The sequence below is a fragment of the Platalea leucorodia genome (assembly GCF_965183815.1).
Source record: "Platalea leucorodia genome assembly, chromosome: 5".
Classification (NCBI taxonomy): domain Eukaryota; kingdom Metazoa; phylum Chordata; class Aves; order Pelecaniformes; family Threskiornithidae; genus Platalea; species Platalea leucorodia.
The window spans coordinates 99,722,692-99,750,089 of record NC_138827.1 but is presented as its reverse complement, the minus strand read 5'-3'; the positions used below and the strand labels follow the sequence as shown (position 1 = coordinate 99,750,089).

Sequence of the window (27,398 nt, the reverse complement as noted above, 5' to 3'; positions counted from 1 at the left end):
TTAGCTGTGAATTAGCAAGCAAATGAAGAGGAGAAATGGAAGCAGGCACTGGGTCGTCTCATTCTTCCTCGCAAGCGTCTGCTTCATGGAGGTGAGCTCAGCTCTGGGCTTTTGCTGGGAGCCTCCTCACCAGCGAAAGTCTTCCTCAGTGCCAAACTAACCAGAACGGGCGATTAGGAAACCAATCAAACTACGAGAAACTGCTACTTTAGAGAAAGCGATGCAGAAAAGCCCTTGCTGGTTAAGCGCTGGACGACAGAGCGAGAAGAGGCGGTGATGCGGTAGAGTCCATACCTCCAGCAACACAAGCAATACCAAAAATCAGCTCATTGGCATCTTCTCATTTTCCGATTGTGCATTTATTTGATCACACGACAAAGCAAATGGCCAAGAAAATAAATCAAGTCCATTTGGCTTTGACTGAGACATACCCTTGCCAGTTACTTTTGGCGTGCAGCAGATCTAGTTACGGATCAGGGCTCTGTGCTGTAGAAAAGATACTGCTCAGAACAAAACGACCGTCGAAGCCCTCGAAAGATGGAAAATACAAATGAGGGAGGTACCTGCGCCACGTTATCCGGGGGCAAAACGGACCGTGCGGCGCGGCTTGGTTAAGAGCCCGCCGGAGCTGCGCTTTGGAAGACGTGTGCCTGCAAATACATTTCTGTCGTTTCCGTGGGCAAATTCACACGCTCAATGAGGGGCACGCTCCCGCACGGAGATGTCGGGTTTCTGCCGCTGTGCTAGGACTGGCAATAGGAATGGCACAGGCAAGTCAATCAGCAGTCCCGCGATTGCCTTAATTATGGAGATCGTGGCACAAACCATACGGCACACGCTCTGCGTTGCCTGCCTTCTTGTACAGCAACGTTAAATTTGATCTTAATGGTTTTTTTATGGTAATACTTTTCAGTCTGAAATCTAGCGCCATATACTAATTCTAGTTCTAAAAAAAAAGTTGGGCTAATAAAATAAAATCTTGTTAACTGGAAACAGCCGACAACCAGCTAGATACATTAGTGGATTCGAATGTGAGCACAAGCTCCAAGCATGGCTCAGATGATGTAAAGGTATTTAGGAGAGAAACAGCTACGTACCGGTGTTACCCTCCAGCGCACTGCCGAGACTGCTTCTGAAATACCGGGTCTAACTGATTACCTAGCACCGCAACGGACAGCTGCCGAAATGACCGAGTGATTGGAGAAGCTATCGTACGGCGAGAGACGAGAGGCGTGGGGCTTGCTCGCTCTAACAGAGCGAAAGCTGAGGAGGGGTGTGACCGCCGGCTGTAGAGGTATCGGCGACTGAGCATCCAGAGAGAGAAGCTGAACGACTTCGTCGTGACAAGAACAAATGGATGAAAACGAACTTTGAGCAAACATCGGCTGGAGATCAGCAGGTGATTGCTGCTGCGGGATGATGTCCCGATCAGAACAACGGGAGGAAAAAGGCAAATACGGTCCGATGGAGCTGAAAAACTGCTCAGCATTACGCAGTGCTCTGCTTCGTAGCGCTGGCCTGGGCTTTCCCACAGGCAGAGCCCTTGCACCACTGTTCTGGGGCTAGGGGGTTTGGTTTTAAGCATAGTTTTTAGTCTCAAACTAGGTTCTCTGTTGTAGCATTAAACAAATAAATAGAGAGTACGCAATGGACACTGCTGCTTGGTGGATTTCTGGGTGAGAAAGTCACGCGTCCAGGTGGAGAAATGATTTTCCTTCGGCCTTGCAGAAAACGTGCGAGGTCTCCCCTCCTGGCGCGGGGAGCCAGGGCTGCGTAGCAGCTGGGAAAAGCGGGGCAGTGCGACCGAAGGGAGAAATACATCTCCAAACCCAGCAGCCTCTGTGAGCGGCGGTTCAGTTGTCATGGACCACGCAAATCCGCTAAGCCCCGACCCAGACGGATGCGCAGGTAACTGTGGCGAGGCCCCAGCTAAGGTGGTTGGGAGCAGGAATAAATTCAGCTGAGTTTACTCTGGGGATCAGACTGTGCTTGTAACACGCTTCTTAGAAGACGCTCTAGAAAATATTCAAAATCCCCCCATGTTCCTAAAATCTCTGAAAAATTGAATAGATGCAATTGCCTACGGGGCTTAAGTAAGAGTTCATTCAAATTTCAAACAAAAAGATAATGTGCAACTTCAGTTACAAGCAGCTATTTCCGAGCAAGACAGACAAGAAAACTTCAGATTCATGGTTATTCATCTGAAAACACCGGGCCCCGCTGCCTTTCTGCAGCAGTAACCTTGAGGGTTTTAAAAGAAACCTTGTTTTCTAACATTCCTTTTTCTGAGAAATGGAAACTTCAAAATGTTTTTCTTATTCTTTGGTTCCAGAAACAAACAGAAGAGAATGCGAACTTCTGATCAGGAGGCGTGCTTTACCTGGGGTTGGTTTTATCGAAGAACAAAGTTGAAATAAACCTCTTTGATTTAGGAGGCCCCTAACTCATGGAAATTTTCAAGAAGAAATCTCATTCCGTCTTTTAAGGATCATTAAAAAAACCCATGAACAACTCTGTGGGCTTGATAGTTAAAGGCCATATAATTAGCTACAGCTCCATAACACACGTTATTAATCATGTTTCGGGAAGACCCTGAGTATGAGGATTAGTATTTACAGTTGGACTTGATGATGTTAAAGGTCTTTTCCAACCTAAACGATTCTATGATTACCCATTTGGATTGCCTGAACGATGCCCTAACGCTGGACTCGGGGGGATTCATACCGATGTCTGAAACGTAGTGATCAAATCTGCTTCCCCTGTAATTGGGAACAGCACGGGGCTGAAGGAAGGGAGCACAAAAAGCATCTTTCCTTCCACTGGTGATAATTTTTCAGCGAGACGAGCGGCGAAGCGGCCTGGCTGCTGGACCACTCTGCCGCCGCAGAGCGACCGAGAGGTAACTGGGAGTTAGGGCAGGGATGACGGTGCGTGCCGTAGGACATACCGCTCCACCGCCTGTTCTCCCAGAGCTGCTGCTTTGGGAACGTCATGATTATCTGTTCGATGATCCCAGCTTTATAACAAGCACCCCAGCAGCGCTTCATAGAATCATACAATCAGAGAGGCATAGAATCGTTAAGGTTGGAAAAGACCCTTAAGATCATCGAGTCCAACCGTTATCCCAGCACTGCCAAGTCCATCCCTAAACCATGTCGCTGAGCACCACATCTCCCCGTCTTCTAAGTCCCTCCAGGGATGGGGACTCAGCCCCTGCCCTGGGCAGCCTGGGCCAGGCCCTGGCAGCCCTTTGGGGGGAGAAGTTTTTCCCAATACCCAACCCAACCCTGCCCTGGCGCAGCTTGAGGCCGTTCCCTCTCGCCCCATCGCTTGTTCCTGGGGAGCAGAGACCGACCCCCCCGGCTCCAGCCTCCTTTCAGGCCGTTGCAGAGAGCGATGAGGGCTCCCCTCAGCCTCCTCTTCTCCAGGCTGAGCCCCCCCAGCCCCCCCAGCCGCTCCTCCCCAGCCTTGTGCTCCAGCCCCTGCCCCAGCCTCGCTGCCCTGCTCTGGCCACGCTCCAGCCCCTCCATGGCCGCCTTGGGGTGCGGGGCCCAGCGCTGAGCACAGCACTCGAGGGGCGGCCTCACCAGTGCCCAGCACAGGGGGACCATCCCTGCCCTGCTCCTGCTGGCCACACCGTTCCTGATACAAGCCAGGATGCCACTGGCCCTCTTGGCCACCTGGGCACACTGCTGGCTCATGTCCAGCGGCTGTCGGCCAGCACCCCCAGGCCCTTTCCCGCCGGGCAGCTCCCAGCCGCTCCTCCCCACGCCTGCAGCGGTGCCTGGGGTTGCTGTGCCCCCAGGGCAGGACCCGGCCCTGAGCCTTGCTGACCCTCACCCCGGGGCCTGGGCCATCGACCCGGCCTGGCCAGGGCCCTCTGCAGAGCCTCCCTGCCCTCCAGCAGATCGACACTGCCACTCAACTTGGTGTCATCTGCAAACTGACCGAGGGTGCCCTCCATCCCCTCGTCCAGATCATCGATAAAGATGTTAAACAGGACCGGCCCCAACACTGAGGGACCGGCCCCAACGCTTCACCGCCGCACGCTGTACACCCCAAGCCCACAAGACCCAGCGGTTAAACCCACACCATCGCACGCTCGCACGCCTGCAACAGCCAGCAGTACTGACACTTCCCCGCGACGGCTCCCACCGAACGCGCCCCCGAAGTGCGAGCGCCTGAATCACGAGGTTCTGTTTACAGCTCCTTTAATTAATATCCAGTGATCCTTTTCGGAAAATAAGCATGGGCAGCAGCTCGGGGCAGCAGGATGGCGGGCAGCAGAACAGCCTCCCTGCCTGCTCCTTTGCTGGGCTTGCTGCCGCCGCGGGTCAGTAGCTATTTTGGAGAGGCATGGCTCCCCGGAGCGTCAGCGGCTATCCGTTTCTCGCCGGGAGGAGCAGCTCAGCACGCCGGCGGTTCCCACCGCTCCCTCTCCGTTGTCTATTTGCTCTCCACCCCTTCCCGGGGAGGGGAACGCTCCCTCCTTGGCCTGGCCCAGCTCGGACTTGCACAGGCTGCTGAGAAGTCTTCTCCTGGTTCTGACCGGCTTGCGGAACGGGTACGTTTGCTCTTCTAAAAATACTTGACATCTTCAAGATGTTCATCCCCTAAAAGTTTTAAGATCAAAGTCAATAAACCTATTACACTTTCCTTTCACTTGGTAAATAATTGCGTTCGCGGGTTCAACTCGTGATACGCTTCATTCACTCGTGGCATTTAATCCATTATTTTATTAGATACTTACGTCACCCTTATCAGACAGTTAATAAGAGGATCACTGTAGGTAGTTAATGGCAACATCTTCATCTGAAAACTAATTAATAGAAATGCAACATTCACGTCCTTTGGAATTTGGCTCAGTTTAAACCTCTTGCTAACGAAGCACAAGAAATCATTAAAAAATACAGAGAGATGCTTTGAGGTTTGTTAGAAACAGACTTTGCCATTGTATATTTAGGTGTTGCTTGGTATGAAATGACCTTTTCAAAAGCGAAAGCCTTTCGGCCTCAGCTCTGGAAGACACACACATATTTTTAATCGTGCACGCTGGTCCACAGCGCTTGACCTTAAATGCGCAGAGATGCTTGTAGGCGGCTGAGGCTCTGCCCAGGCGATGGGAACGCTCCCGTCTCCAGGTGGGATCTGCTGAACAAAGCCACCCGTGCGCCCGAGCTGCTCTGCTGGGCACCTCCTGTCTTAGGGTAGGTTCCGACTAGATGCAAGAAAGAAATTTTTTACGCCGAGGGTGGTGAAACACGGGAAGGGGTTGCCCAGAGAGGTGGGAGATGCCCCATCCCTGGAAGCGTTCAAGGTCAGGTTGGACGGAGCTCTCAGCAACCTGGTGTGGTTGGAGATGTCCCTGCTGATGGCAGGGGGTTGGGCTGGATGACCTTGAACGCTCCCTTCCAACCCAAACCATTCTACGATTCGATGATTAGGAGGGCGAGCGTGCAGGAACAGCTCGGTTTGGGGGACAGACGCGATAACATCTTGTTGTACAGATTCCGTAATTAATTTTAATTTACTTAATTAAGTATTTAGTCTTTGGGGAAGGAAGATGAAAAAGTTGCTTCATAAACTGACAATGGGCGATTGTTCTCGGCTTCTTATCCTGGAGGCACGCAGGATAACGAGAGCTATAGAAATACTTGGAGAGATTGATTATATGGAGCAGATAGGGGTCCCCCGGCACAGGCCGCTCAGGCATTGGCAGAGTAACGGATACCTCCTGGCTCTTCTGGTGCACGTCACCGCTCCCCATCTTCGCAAGAAATTAAACTGGCTTTGTCTGAACGCAGCTGCGGGGGGAGAAACGCGACAATATTGACATGAAAGAGAAGAGAGGTGAGAAAATGAGAGAGAAGAGAGCGGACAAATTGGACTGAATTGCCAGTGTCTTACGCGGGCAAGAGCAGTGCAATTCAAAATCAAAATTTGGAGGCGTTAGGAATTTCTGATTGGAGGGGGGATTTAACAGGTTTCGATCCGGGCTGCGTTCTCCCCGCACGCGTGGAAGGATCCTTTACGGAGTGACTCAAAAAGGTACCCGGTGTAAGAGCACTTAAAAGCACCAGATCAGGAGGCGACGCTCTGAAAACGGCAGCTAGGTAAACTTCTCTGACTTCTTGGGTTCAGTATGTGGAAAACTGAAATTTCTCCGCAAAAGCAAATTTTCATTTGAAGACTTACGGCTTGGGTAGTTAATGAAGTGGTTACGGATTTAACCTCTGCTAAAAAAATCATCCCTTCATCAAACATTAAAACAACAGACAACAGAAGTTGGGGAAATGATGGTATTAAAATTCTGATGTGGAAATTCCCCGTACTTTTCCCCAGCATACATAAAAATAAAATGATATAAATATAAAAGAAATCCAGCAGATGTAGTGTCATATGGACTTGCTTAATGGCAACGCTTAGCCTTTCAAAAAAAGATTTACATCCACGTTCACTACTAAGACTTGACATTTGCATTGAATAATTCATAATTTGTTGCTTGCTGTGCTTTGCTGCCTTTCTCCTCTTCCTAAGTGATATTAGCTCTGCTGTTAGTGAAGTAGATCAATTCTAACCAACGCAGATATTTTGTTGCTACTCTGTAAAACGTGAATATGTATTTATCTAAACCCATGTCAAAACTTCCCCAGCAAGAACTCTTCGCCTGCGATCGAAATGCTCGGTACAGATTTAATTCGCACCATTACTGGGCTTCAGCCTAATTCTCCCCCAACTATTCCAAGTATTTTAACAAGAATCACATGTGGTTCGGACCTGCGTTTCCGTGCCTCCATGTGGCTCATTTTAAGACAAACCCAGCTCTTTGTACGGCTGCGAATGAGGTTGCTGTCCGGGCTCTTCCACCGAGCTATGGAGACCTTCTCCCTCGCCATCTTTGTCACCTCCCAGCTCTCTCTGACCCGAGGGTAAAAGGCGAGGCGTTGGAAGATACACCCGGATTCAGCATCTGTACAGGCACTTGTCGAAGTGCGTGCCAAAGCAGGACCTAATACGCGATGTCCGTAAAAGCTCTTGCCCCGTTGCAGGTTTTAGGGTTGCAAATAACGTGCTTGTACTTTCATAAATCCAAAATTTTTAAAATCTACTTTTAATTCTAACAGTTTCTTTTCTATTTGAATTATTCCATCATAACCAAGTTCTGAATGACAACGGTTTAGGTAGTATCAGGTTTTTCCTGGCACTTCTCTGCAGCTGTGAGAGCAGCAAGCGGTGCTCCTGCGGCCCTGGGCTCTCCTCCCGCCACTCGCTTTCCCGCCATTTTCTCAGGGAGAAGTTTCTTAGTTTATTCATTCAGACTAATGGATCAAATAGCACAACACAAATTCATTTCACTACGATAGCACACGCTGAAGGGCCTAAAAACTCTCTTTTTTAATTAATTTAATCTTTTTCCTCACCAGCGGACAGGCTTGCCTCCCTCACCTGGAGACAGAGCGCTGTTGTGCGTCGGACCCTGAAGCCTTCACTCGATGAACCAATACCCACAAACTCAAAGCACGGGTATCTAATAAGTCTTTCAACATGTTTTTGGTTTTTCTTTCTTTTTAAATTTGAAAGTCTCCTTTCTATTCTACGTAGTTTATACTGCTTGTAGGTCAACTTCCACTTAAAATATCCCATATATGATCAGGCATTATTATGCAAACGAAGTTCTTGCAGAGCGCGCCAGCGCGGCCTTAGACGGTGGGACGGGAACGTAAAACCTTACGTGCGGTAACGGGAGTAGGGGAGGGCGCCAGGGAGGCTCCCTGCTGCTGGACCGCTGATTTTGGAGGCTCCTGGCAATCGGATGTCAACACCCGGCTCAGAAGTGCCAATAACTTTCCTCATAACTTCAAAAGCAAATTAACAGAAAGGCTGCCATGACGTTATCTGTAATGCCCAAAGCCTCAAATTTCATAATTTCTGTTAACTTATTTTGTAAAATAAATTTTTGGATCTCTGACAAATGAAGAGGAGGCTGGAGATGACTGGCCCACAGGTAACTGATCGGGCAACGGAGCAGGCGTGCCACGGGCACATCTATTTTTGAATACCGCGATGACACCTTTGTGGCCAGGAAAATAATTTTGCTCTATTGGGTTGGTTTTTTTGGATGTCTTTCTGTAGCGATACTGGGAGGAAGAATTACAACTTCTCCCGTTTCTCATTTTGGTCGATGAAACTCTTTAAGATGTATGAGACCAAGTCAGGGATTCTCCTTTCGGTCATGATTAAACAAATGCAGAATAGAATAGAATAGAATAGAATAGAATAGAATAGAATAGAATAGAATAAGTATAGAATAGAATAAGAATAGAATAAGAATAGGATAGGATAGGATAGGATAGGATAAATAAAGGTTTCCCTTATTTTTCGGGGGTAAATCCTCACTTTTCTCCTCAGAAGCAGAGAGCAGCTCCCATGATTGAGAACAGATAATGGCAAACCCCAATATTTTTTTGTTATTTTTATGAGTTTTTCTCTTCCTAGAGAAAAATCAGCAAGAGGTGCAAGAAGTTATTTTCCTGGAACTGAAAATAAGCAGTATTTTTACCGGGAGTTAAGAATTGCTTCTCTTTCAAGGCAGCCCAAAATGAGTGTGATTTGATGAGATGGAAACTTCTGAAGGAGGATTAAAACCCATCTTTTCTATAAACCCGTTTCCTTGACTGGGGCACCTGAAGAGCTCCTCCCCGAGCGGCAGGGGTTCCCCGCAGCACAGACGGCGACACCCCTGCCTGCGTTCACATGCCAAGCAGAAATCAGCTGAGTAGAAGTTATATATGGTTTTTGAACCGAAATAATTTATTCTTCCGTATTTTTAGGCTACTATTTTCTTTCTTTGCTTTGCATTGCAGCCTTCGTTTTGGTACCTTGACATTTCCTCAGGGCGAGAATGCTTATTTTTCCTTATCTGTGCCGTCTCTCACGATCACTGGTTTTCAATAACAGTTAATAGGTTTTCACGTCATGAGCTAAGCGAAATCATTAAGGCCCGAGGAGGACTTACCTGCACGTGCTCTGCGCCAGCGGACCTGGACGTGGCTGTACCAGACCCCGCTCAGGGCCGGACGCACGCGGCGGCGCAGACCCAGCTCGCTCGCTCGCCGGTGCCGGTTTCTGCCTGGAACCGTAAACGGCCGGCTGACGCCGCGCGTGCCCGCCTCTTCTCCCTGGCGTGCGGCGACCTGCGCCAATGCTTCCCTGGGGTTTGTACGCAGGGATCCGTGGGGATGCTCTCGCTCGGCCTTCTCCGCTCCGCTTCGTCCAGAGTAAGTACGCCAAACCCCTTCCCGTTTCCCATGTCTTTTCCAAAACAGGAATTTCCAGAAAGAACTACTCTATACATGTACACATACATTTTTTTTTTCTCTTCTAAATCCTAACCCCTTATCTTCTGTTGGGATGGCACGCAATTACAGACAAATACTTATCTCGCAGCAGGTAAAAATGCGAGAGATGAAATCTCTCCCAGAACGTGCTTTTGCGGGGGATATTTCAAATCGAATCTCGGATTTTTTTTTTTTTTAAAGCAACAACAAAAATTGCTTTTAAGCCTTCACAGCCAATAAATAAATTGTAAAACCTGGCAGAGAGCAAGGAGGTACGGAGGCCTGACTTCCCACTGCTTGGCTTTCAAATGCAAAGCAAATGTAACGCCTTACTGTTCCAGTTCGCGGTGGCTTTCTCCGTTTGGCGCGCTAGTTTAAAGAGCAGCCTGCGACGCAGGGTCGCGAGAGGCTGGCGGGACTTTTTGGGGTACGCGTGCTTGGGCAGCACTCACTGCAGCAATACAAACCCAGCCCGATGCAGGCTCTGCGTCTGAGCAGCATCGTATGAAATCCGTGAGCGCAGGCTCGCTCTCGTACAAGCTGCCCTGGTCCTCGACGGCGCAAGCGCAGGATAACCAGGCCGGCGGGCGCCGGCGGCGGGGCAGGGAAGGCCGGCGCGGCGGGCTGCGCGCCCCCAGAGCCCGGGGCATCCTCAGGAGGCCCCTGGGTGTCCCGCAGGTAGACAAATATATCTTTGGTAGGATTTTTTTTTTTTTTTTTAAGTCTTGAAGTGTTTTTCTAGAGTCGATTCGACACCAGCGTGAACTGTGCTTGCGGTGAATTTTGAACTAAACGATCTGTTTATGCCTTTGGGATTTTGTAACTCGGTACCGTGCTTAAACCAGTGGCTTAATGGTATTTTTTGAGGAATCCTGAAACACGAACGTTGAGTTGCTCAGTTCGTACTGGCAAAAACAGCAGAGAGAAGGAGGGGGCCGAGGGCTGTGCTAACGGCGTGGATCTGCTTTGGCTTGGATGAGAAGGTCCTGGGTTGCGCGAGCAAAAGCTTCAACAGCCATCGGCTTCCTCAACTTACCCGCCGGACGCCGCAGCCGAGGACGGTACCTTCACGGAGGACACAGCAGGCAAACTAAGGACAGGTAATCGGATTTGCAGTCTGAACTGTGAATTCTCTTGGCTTTTATGCATTTAAATCGACCTCAACGTTGTTGGTTGCTATTTAATTTGATAGCGGTGCCCGTGGCCCCGTTTAAGACTGGGCGTCCCATCGTGGCATCTTACAAATACAGAGGAAGACATAGTCCCTGCCCCGAAGAGAACATCACAGTAACTTTTTTTTCTGGTGATTTAATCATAATATTGACAACTTTATCAAAAATTACAAAACTGATATTAAAAAAATCTCTAATTCTTAGTAAGACTAGAATGGGTTTTTTTAAAAAATAGAAAAGCACTTTTATGCTACTGCTCTTCTGGAATTCTCACATTACAACCCTACATAGCAAAATACAAACTGTAGCTAAGAAAGGTAGCAGTCCTAAGGTAATTCAGTCCACCACGAGCCCTCTAATAGCTCTACACCATCAAACTCAAGGACTCCAAAAGGATATCACATTACTTAGAAACCTTCGGCAAAGCTGATTTAGGAAATACCTTTAAATTTTAAGTTCTTTTTAACCCCTAAAACCTTAGACTGTGAGGATAGCAGACCTGGGACAGCAGAAGTGGGGGGTTTGGGGGGATTTTTTTTTTTTTAAACTATGTGGATATTATTTTTGCAGCTGATACCAGCCAAACGTTTTCTGTCAGAAGTGAAAATATGAAGAAAATCCATTGAAATAAATGAAAATATTTTTTTTATGGTGTTCACAAAATGCACCATAATAGAAAGAGGAATATTTCCTTTAATTTGAATGTCATCTGAATGACTCAACCACATTGTCACCCACTTAGCAAAAGAAAGCATAATAAATAAATAAATAAATAGACAAGAATATGTAACACTTTACATCCTCAAAGAATCACGTCGTTCCCTAAGCTACCGAGATACTGATTGAGGTTGTGGGCTCGCTTTACTCAGCCAGTTCAGTTTCGTGTGATTGTGCCATATTAATGACAAATAAAGTGTTGTTCCACTTTCCACAATGGGGTATTTTTTTTTTTTTTTTTACCTTTTAAATATAGGAATTCTCTCTTAAATTAGAAAGTAGGCAAAAAGTATTTTTTAAATTTTCATTTTTAAGTCTTCTATTAGAAAAAATATAGATTTATTAAACAAAAAATAATAAGGTAGAAAGAAGGGTTGGGCCTCCATCAAAAAAGTATATTATGCTTTAATGCAAAGAGAAAGAAATGGCTCTATGGGCAAAATTCAAGTATGAGTGACCAGTTTTTTAATCGTAAAGTAGGTGCAACATTTTTTAAAATGTTACAACACCGCATGACCTGTAATGCTCACAATATTTACATTAACTGCTTACATGAAACCGTAAAAACTCTAAAAGAGAAAAAAATTGGTATGGACTGAAACAAACTACTCCTAGCACCCACATCAATGCCATTATTAACCAATGAAATCAAGTGCACAAAAATACTTTACATAGTCTACTGATGTAAAGTATACATTGGTGAGAAAGTACAAACCTAATGCGTTAAAATGCCAAAAGAAGGGTCGGGCGATACAAACTCGGTTCTAGGACAGAAAGCAAAGGGGGAAAGGAACTAAATCGAGACAGGCGCTCGCACACGCACACGCACACACGCACGCACGGAGCGATGAGTTAAGACCCACGCGGGTGCGGACAGACGGCAGGGAAGCGGGCTGGCGTGGAGGATGGACAACATCGACTCTTTAAACCAAGACACCAACTCGGAACAGAAAAACGTGAGCTAAACTACACCCCCCCCCCCCCAAAAAAAATTGTGTTTGTTTTTTTTTTTTTTTTAAATTAATAAAATCGATCACTTCACATGAGCTTGCATGGAGGGCAGTGGCGTTACAGAAAAGACAAATGAACCTACCCCGCGGAAGGAAGGGCTCCTGCCTCCAGGCCCCTGTAGCCAGTGTGGCTATTGCGATCCCTCGGGCTGGGGGAAGGAGGGTGAGAGCCGTTTTGCCGGACGTGAGAAAGCCCAGGGGCGAGCCCAGAGGTAGTGCTGCGTGCTGGGGCACGCGAGAGCCGAGGCTGGGAAAGCCGCCGGGTCCCGTCGTCCTCGGGGACGGCTGGTCTCGGTCAGGTCCTTCAGAGAGAGGAGTGTGGAACTTGGGCAAGGCGGATGGGAAGAGGAGCAAGGACTTGTGATCCCGGCGCCGAGTGCCGCGTATCTGGAGAGCGGCGATACCGCCAGCTTCCCAGGATGCTGATCACTGCCAGTCCTTAGCTAGAGAGTGAGATTTGGGAATCGAGGGGGGGGAAAAAAGGAAATCTGAGGTAAGTGGCGGTCCCGGACGAAGAGGTAGGGGTTACGGACTCCACCCCGGGACCGGGAATGGTGAACTGAGAGTTATTTTGGGAAGCCTTGAAGACAGAGGATGTCATTGCTTCCATCACCATCACCACCATCCGTGTTAAAAAGAAAAATGAAATAAAATGGAAATAATGTTGTGCTACACTTCCGTTCGTTAATTTTATAATGGCTCATAGCTTTAGACTTTTAAATCTGTAGTGTATTAATTTTTTCTACATATGTTTCACATTTCTCACTTAATATAACATAAATAATTTGGTTAATAGATTTAACCTGCACATTTCAGCCACATTAATATATATAAGAATCTGTTAATGGTATAAATAATTCTTTTTAAATAAAATAAATCTGATATGTTACATAATACTGATAAAAATTACTGTTGCTAATAGTTTTGTAAGCCACCCTTAATTTTTTGTTTTAATACTGCGAGATGGATACTGGAATTACTTTTACGAACGCTGCGGAGCATGCCCTTTCATTCTACTGCAAAACCAAACCGTAATCAATACCGATCACATTATTAAAGCAGGGCCTCTGCCCCCTTAAAAGTAAACACGATGGTTAATGACGTTAGATAATTTAAGCTAATAAATCTAGGGGTTTTGAGGGGTCAACGTTACGGGGGATATAAACTGTTTAGTTTATCAGGTGGCTATGAAACTTTAACTACAGAAATGGCTGACTAAAATAGTCCATCTACTTTTTTTTCTCTTTAATAAAATCTACAGCATTCTACTTTAAAAGTTAAGTAAATAAAAACGCAACCGATAGTTGCAGCCTTTGAATTATTAATTAGAGCTGTGATCCCACATCCCGTTAGGAATCTGCAAGGTTGCACTCTCCTACAGAGACCTGAAATGGAGTACAGTACTTCCAGGCAAGGTTCATTCCAAACAGACAGTATCGATGGACACTCAGTGGCGTGAAGTGTATGTCATAATTAAGGTATTACATAATCATGCCTTCTCTCTGCTGTTAAATACAAAAACAGCATCTTTTACATTATCATATAAAAGCATTTAGGCTGTATTTTTATTTATCACTTTACACTGGTAGTCTCTTGTATGTGTACTCAATAGAAACCAAAGAATTTTGTACACTATTTTTTGTACAATAAAAGATAAAGTGTGCATTAGGTACGCTTGTACATGACAATATTGTACAATATTTACATTTCAGATATCACCGTGAAATTCTGTATTATCTATATACACAATGAAAATTTCTCAGAAACATTTGGACTATTTCTTATAATCACAATTTTAGTATTATAGAAAAAAAATTTCCGTAATCATCTGACATTGTTACTGCAACCTTTCAAGATTTCTGATTGGCTTATCCAGCAACCGCTATCCCTCCTGATCATCAAAAATATTGTACCACTAATCCGCGTAGCACCCTGGGATGGTATCTATCTGTCTTCATATAAATATTGATATAACCACGTCTATATCAATACCTACATATAGACTTATGTGCACGTTCACTTTGATAAGTACTGGACCAGTAACAAAGACATTCAATGTTATCTAGAGATCTTCCTCCTCTTGGGTTTTGGAGGCTTCACTTGTCTGTCTCCCTGTGGGATTTGGTGGACCTAAAAATAAGTATATTTAGAAGTTAGCAAAGAATATCGGTCAAAATAACCAGCCAGCAATAAATGAGCTACAGGATTGCTTGAGGTGCTGTTAGGAAACGGTGCTTATTATTTCACGTCTACATGGGAGCCCGCATTAAAAGGAACTTCAAGAACTTTAAGGCACTGGGGAGAAAAAGGTCGATGCCGCAGTCGGTGCGACTCAAACCTCTCCTGCCTTGGAGAAAGGTACCCGCTGCAGCAATTGGGAAAGCGTAGAATCGAGAACTGAACCCGAAGCTGCAATTACGTCAAGTTCTTGGGGACAAACTTTTAGACGTCACCGCGACAAGAGCAATAAAGTAGGAAGTAGGTGGTGAGAAAATATTGCTAACAGGGAAAAACAGGAGAAGTCAAATTCAGGTCTGTGGTAGCCTTATTAAGGAACAAGCTATGTTTAGCAAATTCTGTCTTCATCTGATTATTAAAAGGAAATATTCAATTTCGAGCTAAATGCTAGGTTAATTTGAGCGTGAAACAGCTTTTCATCACTGACTGCTCAGTGAAAAACACGAGGCGGTTGGGAGAGCAGAGGTGGAGGCAGGCGCTGGCGCCTAGCGTGGAATACCACCACCATCTGTCGGCGGCAGCGAGCTGCTGTGCTGGGAAGAGGAGTTCGCCGCTTCCCAACAGCAGCCAGGCAACAGCAACAAATCCTTCAGCAACGTGCTCAATTATTTCCTTGGGTCCGTCCTGAATTCCTTCACACCGCTAACATTTACTACCTCTTTATTGGCTCTCACCAGTAGAAATAATTCTTTGAGCTCATGATCTTGCTTGCACATGCTTTTCATTTAAAATGTCACTGATGTCTGAACAGCAGCAGCTGACAAAAAATGCAAGTCACTAAAAAGAGAACCGCTGATTCCCTCCGATTGTTTCTAGGAATCACGGTCTTTATGGAAATAAACCCCGATGGCAAATTTTGTGACCAGGTAATTAAAATATAAATCAAGACTATGTAATGACATGCAGGCTGGTCCACCAGCTTGTCTGCATTACGAAACAACCCGATCAGCAAATCCCATTACAGCACTTTCCCCTGAGCCAGTTTCTATCGCAGTTAAAATGCATATAGCATACAGTTTCTAGTATTGCTGGATTTATAAATGAAAAAAAGGTATCAGCAGAACGGTCCAGTCCAAACAGATAAGTGGCAGCGTAAGCAACAGAGATGTGTGTGCCAAACACACAGCCCATATTTATTTGTAAGAGACTACAACCAGACCCTGCTCTCCTTTTCCTTCCAAAGACAACGGGAAAACACATATCATTTTAAATCAAAACTCAATCTCATTTTGTAAAATTCACAAGTTTAAGCAAAAGATTTGATTTTGTTATTACTCGCTGCAGCCATTAAAAGCTACTGAATAGCTCATTTAATATTTCTTGGTGGTTCTGAAGGCAGCTCTAACTCTGCAGTTCTGTATACATTCCCTTTTCTGTACTCCAGGAGCTCCCCTGAAGTTTTACTACTTCTACATATGCACGGGTACAAGCACCTTCAGTACTGAGCATCGAATATCAGGAAAAAGACTTTTTAATGTATTCAAATGTTTAATAATTTGAATAACTACCAATGATATGAGCGGTTAGACGTGCCGTGATATACTTTTTTTGCATTTCTAAGTGCGCGTCAATGAAATTACAGACATGTTCTAAATATGAAGGTGAGCACATGACATAAACCAAATTTTCTATTAGAAAGATACTGGGCTTACATAGTAACAGTGTAAATATTTTAGAAAGAGCACTGTTAGATTTGGTATTAGGAATGCTCTTACCTTTCATGACAGTATCTTTCATTTCACATGAGGAAAGCTTTACTCAGAGTTTACATTCAAAAGAACGGTGCTTTGAAATGTGGTTTCAGTATCTTGCTACTCAAACTGAAAACCAAATGAGCCTGATTTTGTGTCACTAGTCAGAGAAAACCCATGGGGTATGAGCAGGACTGGAACTGATCCCAATATTATCAGGCTGGATGAGTAAAAGTACGTCCAGGAATCTACCTTTGTAAAAAATAATATAATTGGCAATGGAACTAAAATTCTCCATCTTTTCCCATTTTTCAGAATGATTAGACATTTGCCAACGGGTTCTAGTGCAGGAGAAATACTGAAAATTCCACATTATTTAAGAAAATAGAAACAAAATTTATGTCAGAAAGCAACCCAAGCCAAGACTCCCGGTCTTCAACTGACACACATGCAGAAACATAGAAAAAAGGAGATTATTGCTAACGTGAAAGGAAACTTACATTCCCAGACATTTTGTCTAGTTCACTCATGGCCTCGTGTATAGCAGCTTCTAAATGGTTATTTAGCTTTCCACTTCTAGGAAGAAAAAAATAATGCCATCAGTAATTCTTAGCAGCAGAAAAGAATTTTAAAAAATTAATAATAAACCCATTAACTCACTGGATATATTCTACTAGCTGTAGAGCCTCCCAGGTTGTTACAGCACAAATAGCAAGATCCGACCTATATACAATATTACGCAAATTAACGGCTTGTGTTATAACTATAGAAGAAAAACTAAAGCCAGCACTTCACTGAGTTGTATGGTTAGTTCGTAGGGTTAGTTCCAATATCCACAAGACAGACTACATCCGTGAATAAAAAGCACGAGCGCTTCAGGGTAACGTAGCATTTTGTGCAATCTTTCTTTTAAATCATTAGCAAAGGGCCAGGCTCTCACGGGTTTTGATCGGGGCAGCAGAGGAGTACTCCAGCTACTCTGGACTTTCTTAAAGACTTCAAGTGTTACTAAACCTCTCGTGCCAGCTCGCCTCTGCCTGCTTCCCACTCCGTGTTACCCACTGCATTTCCTTTGTAAATGTGGTTACATTTCAGCAATACTTTTGCGAAGGACTAAATAACGTACGCTGCCGTCTTCTTGAAAAATCAGTGCGTGAGCTGCAAAGTCTTCCTCTTACCCAAAGCACAAAGCTCAAAGTTCAATATCCCTTCTAACTTTAAATAGCCCGAGGAAAATATTAGTATTAGGCCTCTAAAATGTTGCTAGTTTTACCCTGGAGTGACAGCACACCAAGGGCTATGGTAAAGGTAGGGTGAAGACTTTCTTCTTCCAAATCAAGTTACCCCAAGTCATGGGGCAGCTCCACACACATCTGATGTTACAGTGACATTTTTCATTGTTTCTTTAACGAAGTTTCCCACTTGAACACCGTGCTCTGCATGACAGCTCGTACTTCTGTGGCTCCGTGTTTGCACCTCGGAGTTTCAAGCTAGCAAACAGTACTTGAGCACGCGTTACTATCGTTTGTTGACAGCTTGTTGAGGATCTGTGCTTAAAAGCAGGTGTGTGTATATATATTTAGATAGGCTGGTTCATTCATGACTTCAACGGAACAGGTACACTTAGAAGAGTAATGAATATGAAGAGAAATGCTGACTATGAGATGAGAGAGATCATCCTGGAGATGCGAGACAGTGTTACGAGCAACCATCACGATATCTCCGAAAGTAAGAAACTACAGGGATCTGCTTTGGCGATGCAGAAACAAGGGGAGGAGGAAGAGAGCCTCTGCATCATGAGGGAAGATAATGGCAGAGACAGGTAAGAGAAGAGCTCGTCCCAAGCTGGCAAGGATGGCTGGGTCACTAGGACCGTCCCTCACGGAAGGAGACACTTTCTAAAAACAAACCTTCCCTTTTAATAAAGGAGGATAGATCATCATGTCAACTGGGACATTCTTCCCTGGGACCGAAAAGATTTATAGCAACTGAAAGCATTGGCAAGATTGAGAAGGAAGTCGCACAGACGAGCTATCCAACCAGTGTCGCTCTCCGGTAACGCCGTCTCCCTTGTTCAGCAAAATGATTTTCGTAACCATCCGTACAGCTGGGAGAGCGATGATAGGAGATCAGAGGGTCTGTTATTCATAATTCAAATAAGATATTTCCTAACACTATTTTGCATTGGTCATCTGAGCTATACCAGGGCATGAATTCCACAAAAAATTCAAAAGGCTAGAAACCTCACCGACCCGACTGCACAAAAGTGAAGTACAGTAGGACTTCATCCACCTATGAAGTTGCACAAATTTAACTAAGGCTTTGAATGAATTAGTTAAAACAGTGGTAAAGGAGTTTTGTGCAACTTTAAAATTACATACCCTGATGTAGTTTAAATCAACCGGAGAAATGATAAGATAAACTGAAATAAATATTCACGTACAAAGCCTGACATATCCACTTGGGTTTCTGAACTGCTTGAGCTAGACTGCTTGCAAAAAAAAGTTTAAGCTATGCAACTTGGGTAAGCGAAGGCACCCTTAGGTATTACAGATTACGAACAGAATATCGTTCAGTGGCGACGTAACTTCCTATAAAGGTAACATGACTTTATTTATAATGCAGATATCAATATCTGATGACATTGTTGACTTTCATGTCACCTAGAAGCGGATTTCAGATGTCAAGTTACCTATGCGTGATGTAAAGTTATGTATCAGCAACCCACTCTTATTGCGATATCTATGAAATTATTGCTATTAGTCAAAACAGCCATTTGAAAGTATTTAAAATACAAATGATCATTTGAATTGGAGTCTTAAGACACTGTTGTTACCTTCGTTTTACTGTGAAGATGACGATCTGCCCTGAGCAAATCAAAGTTTCAGAAGTACCCATCACTAAAATATCCTCTTACTGCAGACAAAACACTGCAGCTAAAAACCTGGGCATTTGACATCAGATAAACATATGCATCAGGTCTCTAGGGATCCAAACCAACCTGTAAATAATCCAATTCATCACTCATTAAAAACAGCACATCATCTCTTAGAAAACCTCTCATGGCCAACAGCTTTGGAGAAGGATTTAATTTCCTTCCCTCGGGAAGGCAGGATAACCTTTTTGTCAGAAGCGTTGTTTTAATCCTCCTCCTCCCTACTAGGGCCCATTAAACTTTTACCAAATTGTATCAGCAAAACGAAGTCTGAGCACGTGTTGAGTTGAAGCTCCCTCCCACAGCGGACATACGCCAGACTTCATCTGCAGCTGCTGCTCTGGGCAGCTCTTGCAGCGAGAACAGGGGATGCCTGAGTGCAGCCACCCTGCTTGTCTCTAACAGCATGGGGCAAGCCACCGGTAGACTCACACCTAGAGAAGAGAGAGACTTAGACTGTGTCAGGACGGAGACTGACTGGAGCTAGAAGTTGGAAAGGTGGTGGAAGGGATGCATTATTTCTTCCCTTACTGGAGTCCTCTTCAACTTTGAGCATGGCACATGTCCAATAGGAGGAATAACATCAGAGATTTAAGTGTTCTATGCTAAGAAGCCATGTTCAACTTCATTTTGAAATAACTTAGGATGGATGGTAGAGATGGCAATGGTAGGGATGGTAAATGGCACATCCCTGACAAAAGGGAAGCCTGGTGTTGGACATAACCACACAGCGGAACAGGAACCCAGAGGAGAAGGAGACACTGGCACTGGGTACGACCCACGGAAGATGCTGCGCCTGCAGTGGGACAGGAGAACACTAGTGAACAGAGGAACACAGATAACTACGAAGCTTGGGAAGAACAAAGATTGGATCAGACGAGGCTTTGATAAGGGAAGACTGGGCCTCCAGCAGATAATCTGCTAGAGACTACAACCGGAGCGGTGAGGAAGCTGCTACGTCCCCACCTGCTGGAAGCAAGAAGGGACATGGCTCGGAGGAGAACAGAACGGCTGAGATGAGATGGAACCAAGATAAGCTGGGATGGCTCAGCGGTTGGTACTAGAGAGCATCTTCCTACAAGGCCCAGAATAAATACGATGGTTTAGGAGTCCCACCATGCCGCTGAGATGTCCCCAAGCAAAACACCACACTATTTTCTAGTGAAGCGCTACACAAAATGCTTTAGATCATGCTATTAGTTGAAGTTACGAAGCACTGTGCAACAGAGCTAACCCATCTGACTGTGCCGATCAAATGTGCTACGGTGACATTTTTTTCGGGTATCTTGTTTAGAAACCTAAGCAACTGAATGCGCAAAACATTCACATTTTAAAAACTAATAGTTAAGGTTAGATTAAGATTTACAATTCACAAATACTGGATTTGGGGTGCAACTTGAATTGCATCCTATTACTTCCCTATTATAATACAGCTTTTAGCTTTACAAACATTTTTCATCTTCAATTTAGTTTTAATAATTTTATATTTAATACATAATATTAATATGTATCATTGGAGATTGAGTCAAGACTGTGCAGTGAAGGAGACTACCGCAGTAGTCCCATAAGTAACATCTGTTGCCAAAATTGTACAATATACTAGGGCTGAGACATGAACTGTAGGAACACAAAGAATAACTTATGGGGTTAGGGTATCTGAACGTCATTTTGACGACATGGGTGCTAACCTCACTCTGCTAAAGACACGGGACCTATGTGATGCTAGTCCATGCTCTCTCAACATAGATTTCTCCTGGGTTTCTTTACCCATGTCTTCTTTACCATAGAAATGTTCAACTTGACGCCAGTACATGATACGCTTAAGTGCCGAGTACTTATACAGCTGGGATACAGAAACAGGAGTATTCTACATGTAGCAATTATATCTAATGCTAAATGTTTTAAAAAATCTGGACCTGTGTGTAACAAGATACTACAGAGACATATACCAGAAAGAAGACTATAAGGAGATTAGTAACTGTTTCCGATGAATTTATGACAGTACACAGCAAAAAGAGGAAGGGTCCATGAAGAAATACAAAAAAACTTGAGCTATGAAATAAGCATAAGTAGAAATATGGAGAAAAAAAACTGTAAGGGCTGCAACGCAACCCTGCGAAAGGGGCAACCAGGTGCCCCAGATTGGCTGGGGTTTCCTTATGGGCAAGCAACGGGGCAGAACCAGACATGCCACAAAAAATGGCCACTGGATTCAGTGGAACTGCAGACAATCCTTGCAGTCTGCTAAATATACAAATGCAAATCAGAAGATGGGAGTTTTTCTTAAATTGTACTGTTTATCTCAACTTCAACACCTCTTTAAATCCGCTCCTGGTGTCACCTTACTTGAGTCACGTATTTCGCTTCAGGGACACGAGCAAATAACCGGGGAGCTGCCAAAAGCCCTTCTATGTTCTCACCATACACCCTTAAACTCCAGTAAGATATTTTGAGGATGATCTTGGAAAAAACCACCACCAACATTGTCTCATTGGCATAAGAAATATTTCTTTCAAGCACCATGTGACGTATAAATAGAAGAAAAGCTTACACCTTAAAAGGAGCTGAAGACAAATAATTATTTAATTCCTTTAAGCCTGTGTTTATTTTGCTAAAGACAAGTATTGCAAGCTGACTTTAAATTCTCACACGGATTCAAAGTAATATAGTTTCACTGCAACAGTAAATAAGCAACAGCATCCTAGAACAAATCCAATCATAGTACAATTTCTACTTTTCTATCCTCTTATAGCTGTCCAGGTTTTTTTTTTTTCCTCCTAAGTCAACCATTTTTCTCTTTTTGTCTATGCTGATGCTTCGTGTCCTAATACTTACTGTTTCATGGTCTTTCTGTCCTTGTATATTGGTAAATAAAAACTTAAAAGGCAAGATGAAACCAAACAGTTCATACACGTCTGACACAAAGCTCTGCACTGAGCCCCTTGTCTGGTTAAATACAGCCAGACTTCACAAATTCTGCAACGCTTCGCAGCAATGGGAAATAAACTGAATTTATCTGAATAAACCTGTGCTCTGCCTGCAGCAGCAGCTGCCAGAGGGAGAGGAAAGAGATAAGAAGGGCAGATCTTGTTAAAAAGCTTATTTGGTCAGAATAGTTTTGATGTAATAACTTTTTTGCTGTAAATTAGAAATCCTACACATGAAAGCTCAAACAAGTAGGCTGACATTTTACAAAGGCTACTGTAAATATCAGAAGATGCAATAAAAATGCAGATATCAAAGATCTCGAATGATTATCATAACCAACACGAGGAATTCAGAAAATTAACTCTTCAGTTTGGCCGATCCACTAAGCTCCCCAAAATGAGAGTCTTAGGAAGGAAAAGAATTTAATTATTCCATTTCACTACTAAATAAATGGGCATTCACTTACTTTCTGTTCCTTTTTCTGGCTCGGTTGTAAGCTTCTAGACCTTCTGTTAGTGTCTTCAACTTCTCTGGCTCCACCTGAGTGAAGGTATGAACACCAAACCACATTACCCAGACCTGCAATTATTAAACACTGTTTTTACTTTACTGCTAGACATGCATTATTATGGAGCCTAATTTTCACTGCATCCAGAAGACGCTAACCTTCCCAGCAAAGAATACATTCATGTATGGCTATATATGCCCCCTCATACATATATGAATATATTATCATTTCTCTAGATGTCTACGCCACGAGCAACGAAATACAAAAAACAAACCCACCACACTTAAGAAAACAAAACTAAGAAGGAAAATAATATTTTTAAAACCTTGTTTGTCTTTATATTATTAATGCGAACACTGTTGTTGAAGTCTCGTATTCTGTACTCACATTTTACAAATGTATTTTACACCTTTGAGACCACCTGGAACGCATTAAAATACCAAGTTGCCTAGTACACACGATACAATTTTTACAGATGCCATCAACACAAAAGCGTTTCACATCACCTCAAATTTCTGGATAAAGCATTTAATGCCCCAGTTCAACAACGCTGCTAACGGCACGGCCAAATTCATTCCTGTTTCAGAAGAGCCACAGTACGTGCTTAAGTTAAAAGGCCTTAAAAGGGGGGCGGGCAGGGTGGCAAGCCTTATTTATGCATTATGAAGCTATGAGTCTTAACTAGAGCTCGCTTTAGGCGGCTAATTTATTGGTCCTGAGAAAGGTCTTTTTAAATTTTTTTACTTAAGCACATACTTTAGTGATCTGCCGAGTCAGGAATGAATTTGAGCACGTGCTCAGCAGGGTTGCTGAGCTGGTATTTGAAGTACTTTAACTGGAAATTTAAGTTCTCTTGAACTCAACCAGAATTATAATCTTTTAAGCAATCTGTATATAAACCGCTGCATATCATCACTGGCACCACTGGGGAGGTACCAGTTAGTACTAGTATAAACAATACCAACATGAAAGAAAATTAATTATATCATCTGTATGACTTTATCATTTGCATTCTCAAAACATTAGTCCACTTAACTCTGCATATTATTTTGATTTGGCTCAGTCATTTCTGCTTGTAAAAACAAAAAAGGTATTTAAGCACATCAATTTAAAGAAAATGAATGGATAAATTCCTTTTTCTTTGTCAGCATCGCTACATTTTGCTTGATGTATTTTTTAATCTTTGCATAACTTAACAAGAACCTTATATAGCATTTGTTTCATTAGAAAGTATAGCTTGTATTCTGACACAAGGAAAATTAATTCTATAAATACCAATTTATTAAGCATGCCCATATACAATCCCAAAAAGAAATCTAAATGCAAATTCCCTCTAAACCCAGCCTTTCAATTACTAAATAATTTATATTCACAATGAAACTGAATTTTAGACGTGACAATGTGAAGGTAATGAGTGAGCAAGTTGTCAAAATCTCTAGAAGTAAAGCCCAATACAATACATGTTTAGACCAAATTTCACAGGTCTTGAACTTAGGCATCTGCTAATGAAATTGGGGGATGCTGCCATGTCAGGAACTTGCAAGACAAGAGGCATTAGTGGTGAAATCTGCACATGGGGAGGCAAGATTTCTATTTTCATGAAATAGATTCAATTATGCCACAGATTGTAGCGCTCTTCTCTTAAAACTGTGCTTACTTTTAATGTAAGGCTGCAAATACTTCAAATAATTCCTCTCCTAATCAGACTTTGGAAAAATACAAAAGCATACATAAGAAATACTCTCTATTTAAAACCCGCGGAGCTTTTCTAAGGGTAAACACGTGAAGAAAAGGCACACCACGCTCACAGAATGAGCAAACTGGCTTCGGAAGCTTATACGTTACGTCTCCTACATTAAAATGGTATTATCGGAGGCAACGTTACTCCGTCTGCAATACGCTATAGCTCAAGCCTTCATTGCATAGAATGTCTGAAAAACAGCTGAAGAAGAAACTTATGTTTTTCAAACTGACCAGAATTAAAGGGCAATAACGTGATCATCTTGATCCTTTACCTCGGACACTTTACCACGTGACAGAGTTGTCATGAATGCTAAATTGTACATTAGCCGTATCTGTGAGATATACGTGTATATAAGGAAGAAACTCTGCAAAGGGTTGTATATGTCTGCCATCAGATATATAAGAAAGTTCAACGGTAAATATTTTTATGAAGAGCTAATATCGTGTTTGGGTGACAAGGGACTGAAGTAACGAAAGGAAATCAGTATCTTCGTTATTGGAATTTTCTGGTGGCAGAACAGTAAAAAACCTGCTAGCACTTTATGAAGAAGCAGTATCAAATTGCTAACATAACATGCTCTTGGAAGCAACTATAACAGATATATTTGAATTAATAATATCATATACTTTCATTTACAGTAAGCCATTACAACACTAAATAATACATACAAATGGGATTTTCGGGAGACTGATAAATCACTCCTATTATTAGCTGTAGAACTATGAAAGCTCAGTTTAAAAAGCCTAGTTTAACTGATGGGAAGTCCTATGGAGAACAATACTTGCCCCGTAAGAATCACCATGAAACACCCTAACAACAGGCAACTACTGCCTGACTTTCACATCACTGCTCTCAAAGCCTTGCTCCTGTTTAGGTGATTTGATTTGGATAATAATCAAATTAATTACTTAATGAAATACACATCCTCCGGTTTAGGATGCATGTAGCTTCAGGTTTGCTTCTCTCCTTTTCAGAAATTTCTGCTGCTACTGCTGCGCTTCCCTTGGGCTCCTCTTTAATTTTCCAATAGCCAAAAAGCAAGTGTTCGTTAGGAAGCAAAGGTACAATATTCCTCCCTTCTGGTAGGGAAACACCTTTCCAGCTGCTCTTCAAACAGAAGCATTATTACATTTAATACCCAAAGTCTTTTAAATGGAAACAAAAATCAAATTATGTATGATATAAAGAACAGAAAATATACAAAGTACCACGAAATCCCAACAGCATAGCAAACTAATGTTACAATATAGGAGGTTAATATTTGATTGTACAAATACTTTAAAAGAAGTTTTAAGAAAGCTTGGCAGAAAATACAATTTTCAGAACTGCTGCTAGTGACTCCCACCATGAGTTGTAACCTTTCAGGATTTTTTGAAGCACAGAATTTCTGAAGACCATTTGATTTTCCAGGTTATTTCTTTTTGGTTTTCAAGGCTATTTTTTTTTTGGTTTGGTGTGGTTTGTTTTTTTTTTTTTTTCCCCTTTTCTTCAGCCCAGGCTGCCCAACCATCTGAAGAATGCAGCCGTACAACACGTTATAGGAGTGTTTGAACATGTCTACAGATTGCCACTGTGCACGGGGATTCCTGCCTATTTTCAACCTGAAACAGAACTATTATACAGCACATGCACATTTTCACCTCTTTCATATTCCCCTGTATCCCACCTTCCAACCTCAACTCCTGACCTTTGGAATGGTCATTCACTCTGTACTTCTTGTTGGAGAAAATTAGACATACTTTTTTTAAAAAAAAAAAAAAATAAAATTATTATTATTATTAAATTAAAGGCCTTCTGATGTGAGAGGTGATCTATGACGTGGGAATTCCTGATGAAGAAGTTGAAACAGGCTCTCTTGCTGCCTCCACAAGTACCTTGACAGTACTGCATGAGCAGCAAAGATTGCATTTCCACAGTTTGCTTCCCTGTTGTTTGTGCTTCAGTATACAATAAAATCTGTGCCACTGAATAGAATATTATACAATGCTTATGTAATGTACATAAGAGACACAAAATTAAAGAAGGCGGGTTTGGACAAAAGCAACTATACATTCTGGTATCCACAAATTGGGGAGTAAACTTATAAAATTGCTAAGGAATGCAAATGAAAAAAAAGTCACCTCTTTACAAAAGTTACAAAAAATAAGCTCTTCAAATATATCAAAACAGTCATATAGATATGGATACACAATTTTGTGAAGTCAATACATAAATGCATACTTGGAAAGTTAATACATAAATGCATACTTGGAACACATGTGCAGTGTAATTACTGTATTCTTAATTCATATGGGACAGTGATATCGTACACCTCCTAATTTTTCCAGTTTTGTTTAATCTTTTATAGTTTGTGGTCTGTCTCATTTGCCTGTACTTCATAAACTGACTTGTAACTTGGGGATCTAACTTTTATAAGGAATGAGCTTAAGCACTCAAATATTGTTACTACAGCATGTTGATTTCTCTATAGAGTAAATACTTCCGTTCAGCGTGCTCAGACGGGAGCTCTGTGAAACCTTTGTGGCTAAGGAGATCAACAGAGAAGCCATAGTAAAGAGACTAAAGTTCTCTTGAACTAGAGTTGAAACCCTTCTGGCCAAACATCACCCCAGTTATTTATAGCAGCAATTCATCAAAGACCTGTTGGACTGTTTGGAGAAATTACATTTGCACATCAACCGCGGAAAACTCTACGATTATGAACTGCAGCAAGACCAGCAGCGGTTAGGCCATAGGAACACCAGTTCCAGCTCAAGACGTTCCTGAGCCATGGACTGGTGGGAGTCAGAGGCTGCTGGTGGAGAAGCACTCCTCAACATGTTCTTGTACTCTCTCTCTGCATACCTGCTGTTGGCCAAATTTGGGGGAAAGGAATACTTTGGTCAACCCACTATCACCGTTCTTGTGACTGTTGTCGTGCAAGGTACTAGGCAGGTATACGGGGAAAACAGACGTAATTTTTAAGTGGTTTGATTTCTCTGCCCGAAGTAAAATGTTATTTCATTAGATCCTTCCTTTCTGCTTACATATTTTTAAAATTTGCATTTTATAAAATGGCACTTAAAAATATTTATATATGGAAGATGTGAAATATTTTATAAGAACTACAAAAATATA

The 27,398-nt window shown here is 43.0% G+C and overlaps 1 protein-coding gene across 21 annotated transcripts in view; it reads right to left on the bottom strand.

The window, feature by feature from the left end:
- Positions 1–3,913: 3,913 nt before the first annotated feature.
- MBD5 (methyl-CpG binding domain protein 5) overlaps positions 3,914–27,398 on the bottom strand; it is a 155,212-nt gene continuing 131,727 nt past the window's right edge. For 13 of the 21 annotated variants that reach the window (XM_082312656.1, XM_082312670.1, XM_082312667.1 and 10 more), the window contains 2 exons: positions 22,496–22,608; positions 19,687–19,897 (listed from right to left, as the gene is read on the bottom strand). In XM_082312656.1, the coding sequence (XP_082168782.1) occupies positions 19,702–19,897; positions 22,496–22,608 (309 nt within the window). In that variant the 3' untranslated portion in view covers positions 19,687–19,701. Of the gene's footprint in view, positions 5,805–7,884; positions 10,604–12,320; positions 14,368–16,666; positions 16,743–19,686; positions 19,898–22,495; positions 22,609–27,398 lie in introns of those variants that run through there. The other 8 variants (XM_082312662.1, XM_082312663.1, XM_082312666.1 and 5 more) reach the window with 8 other exon arrangements.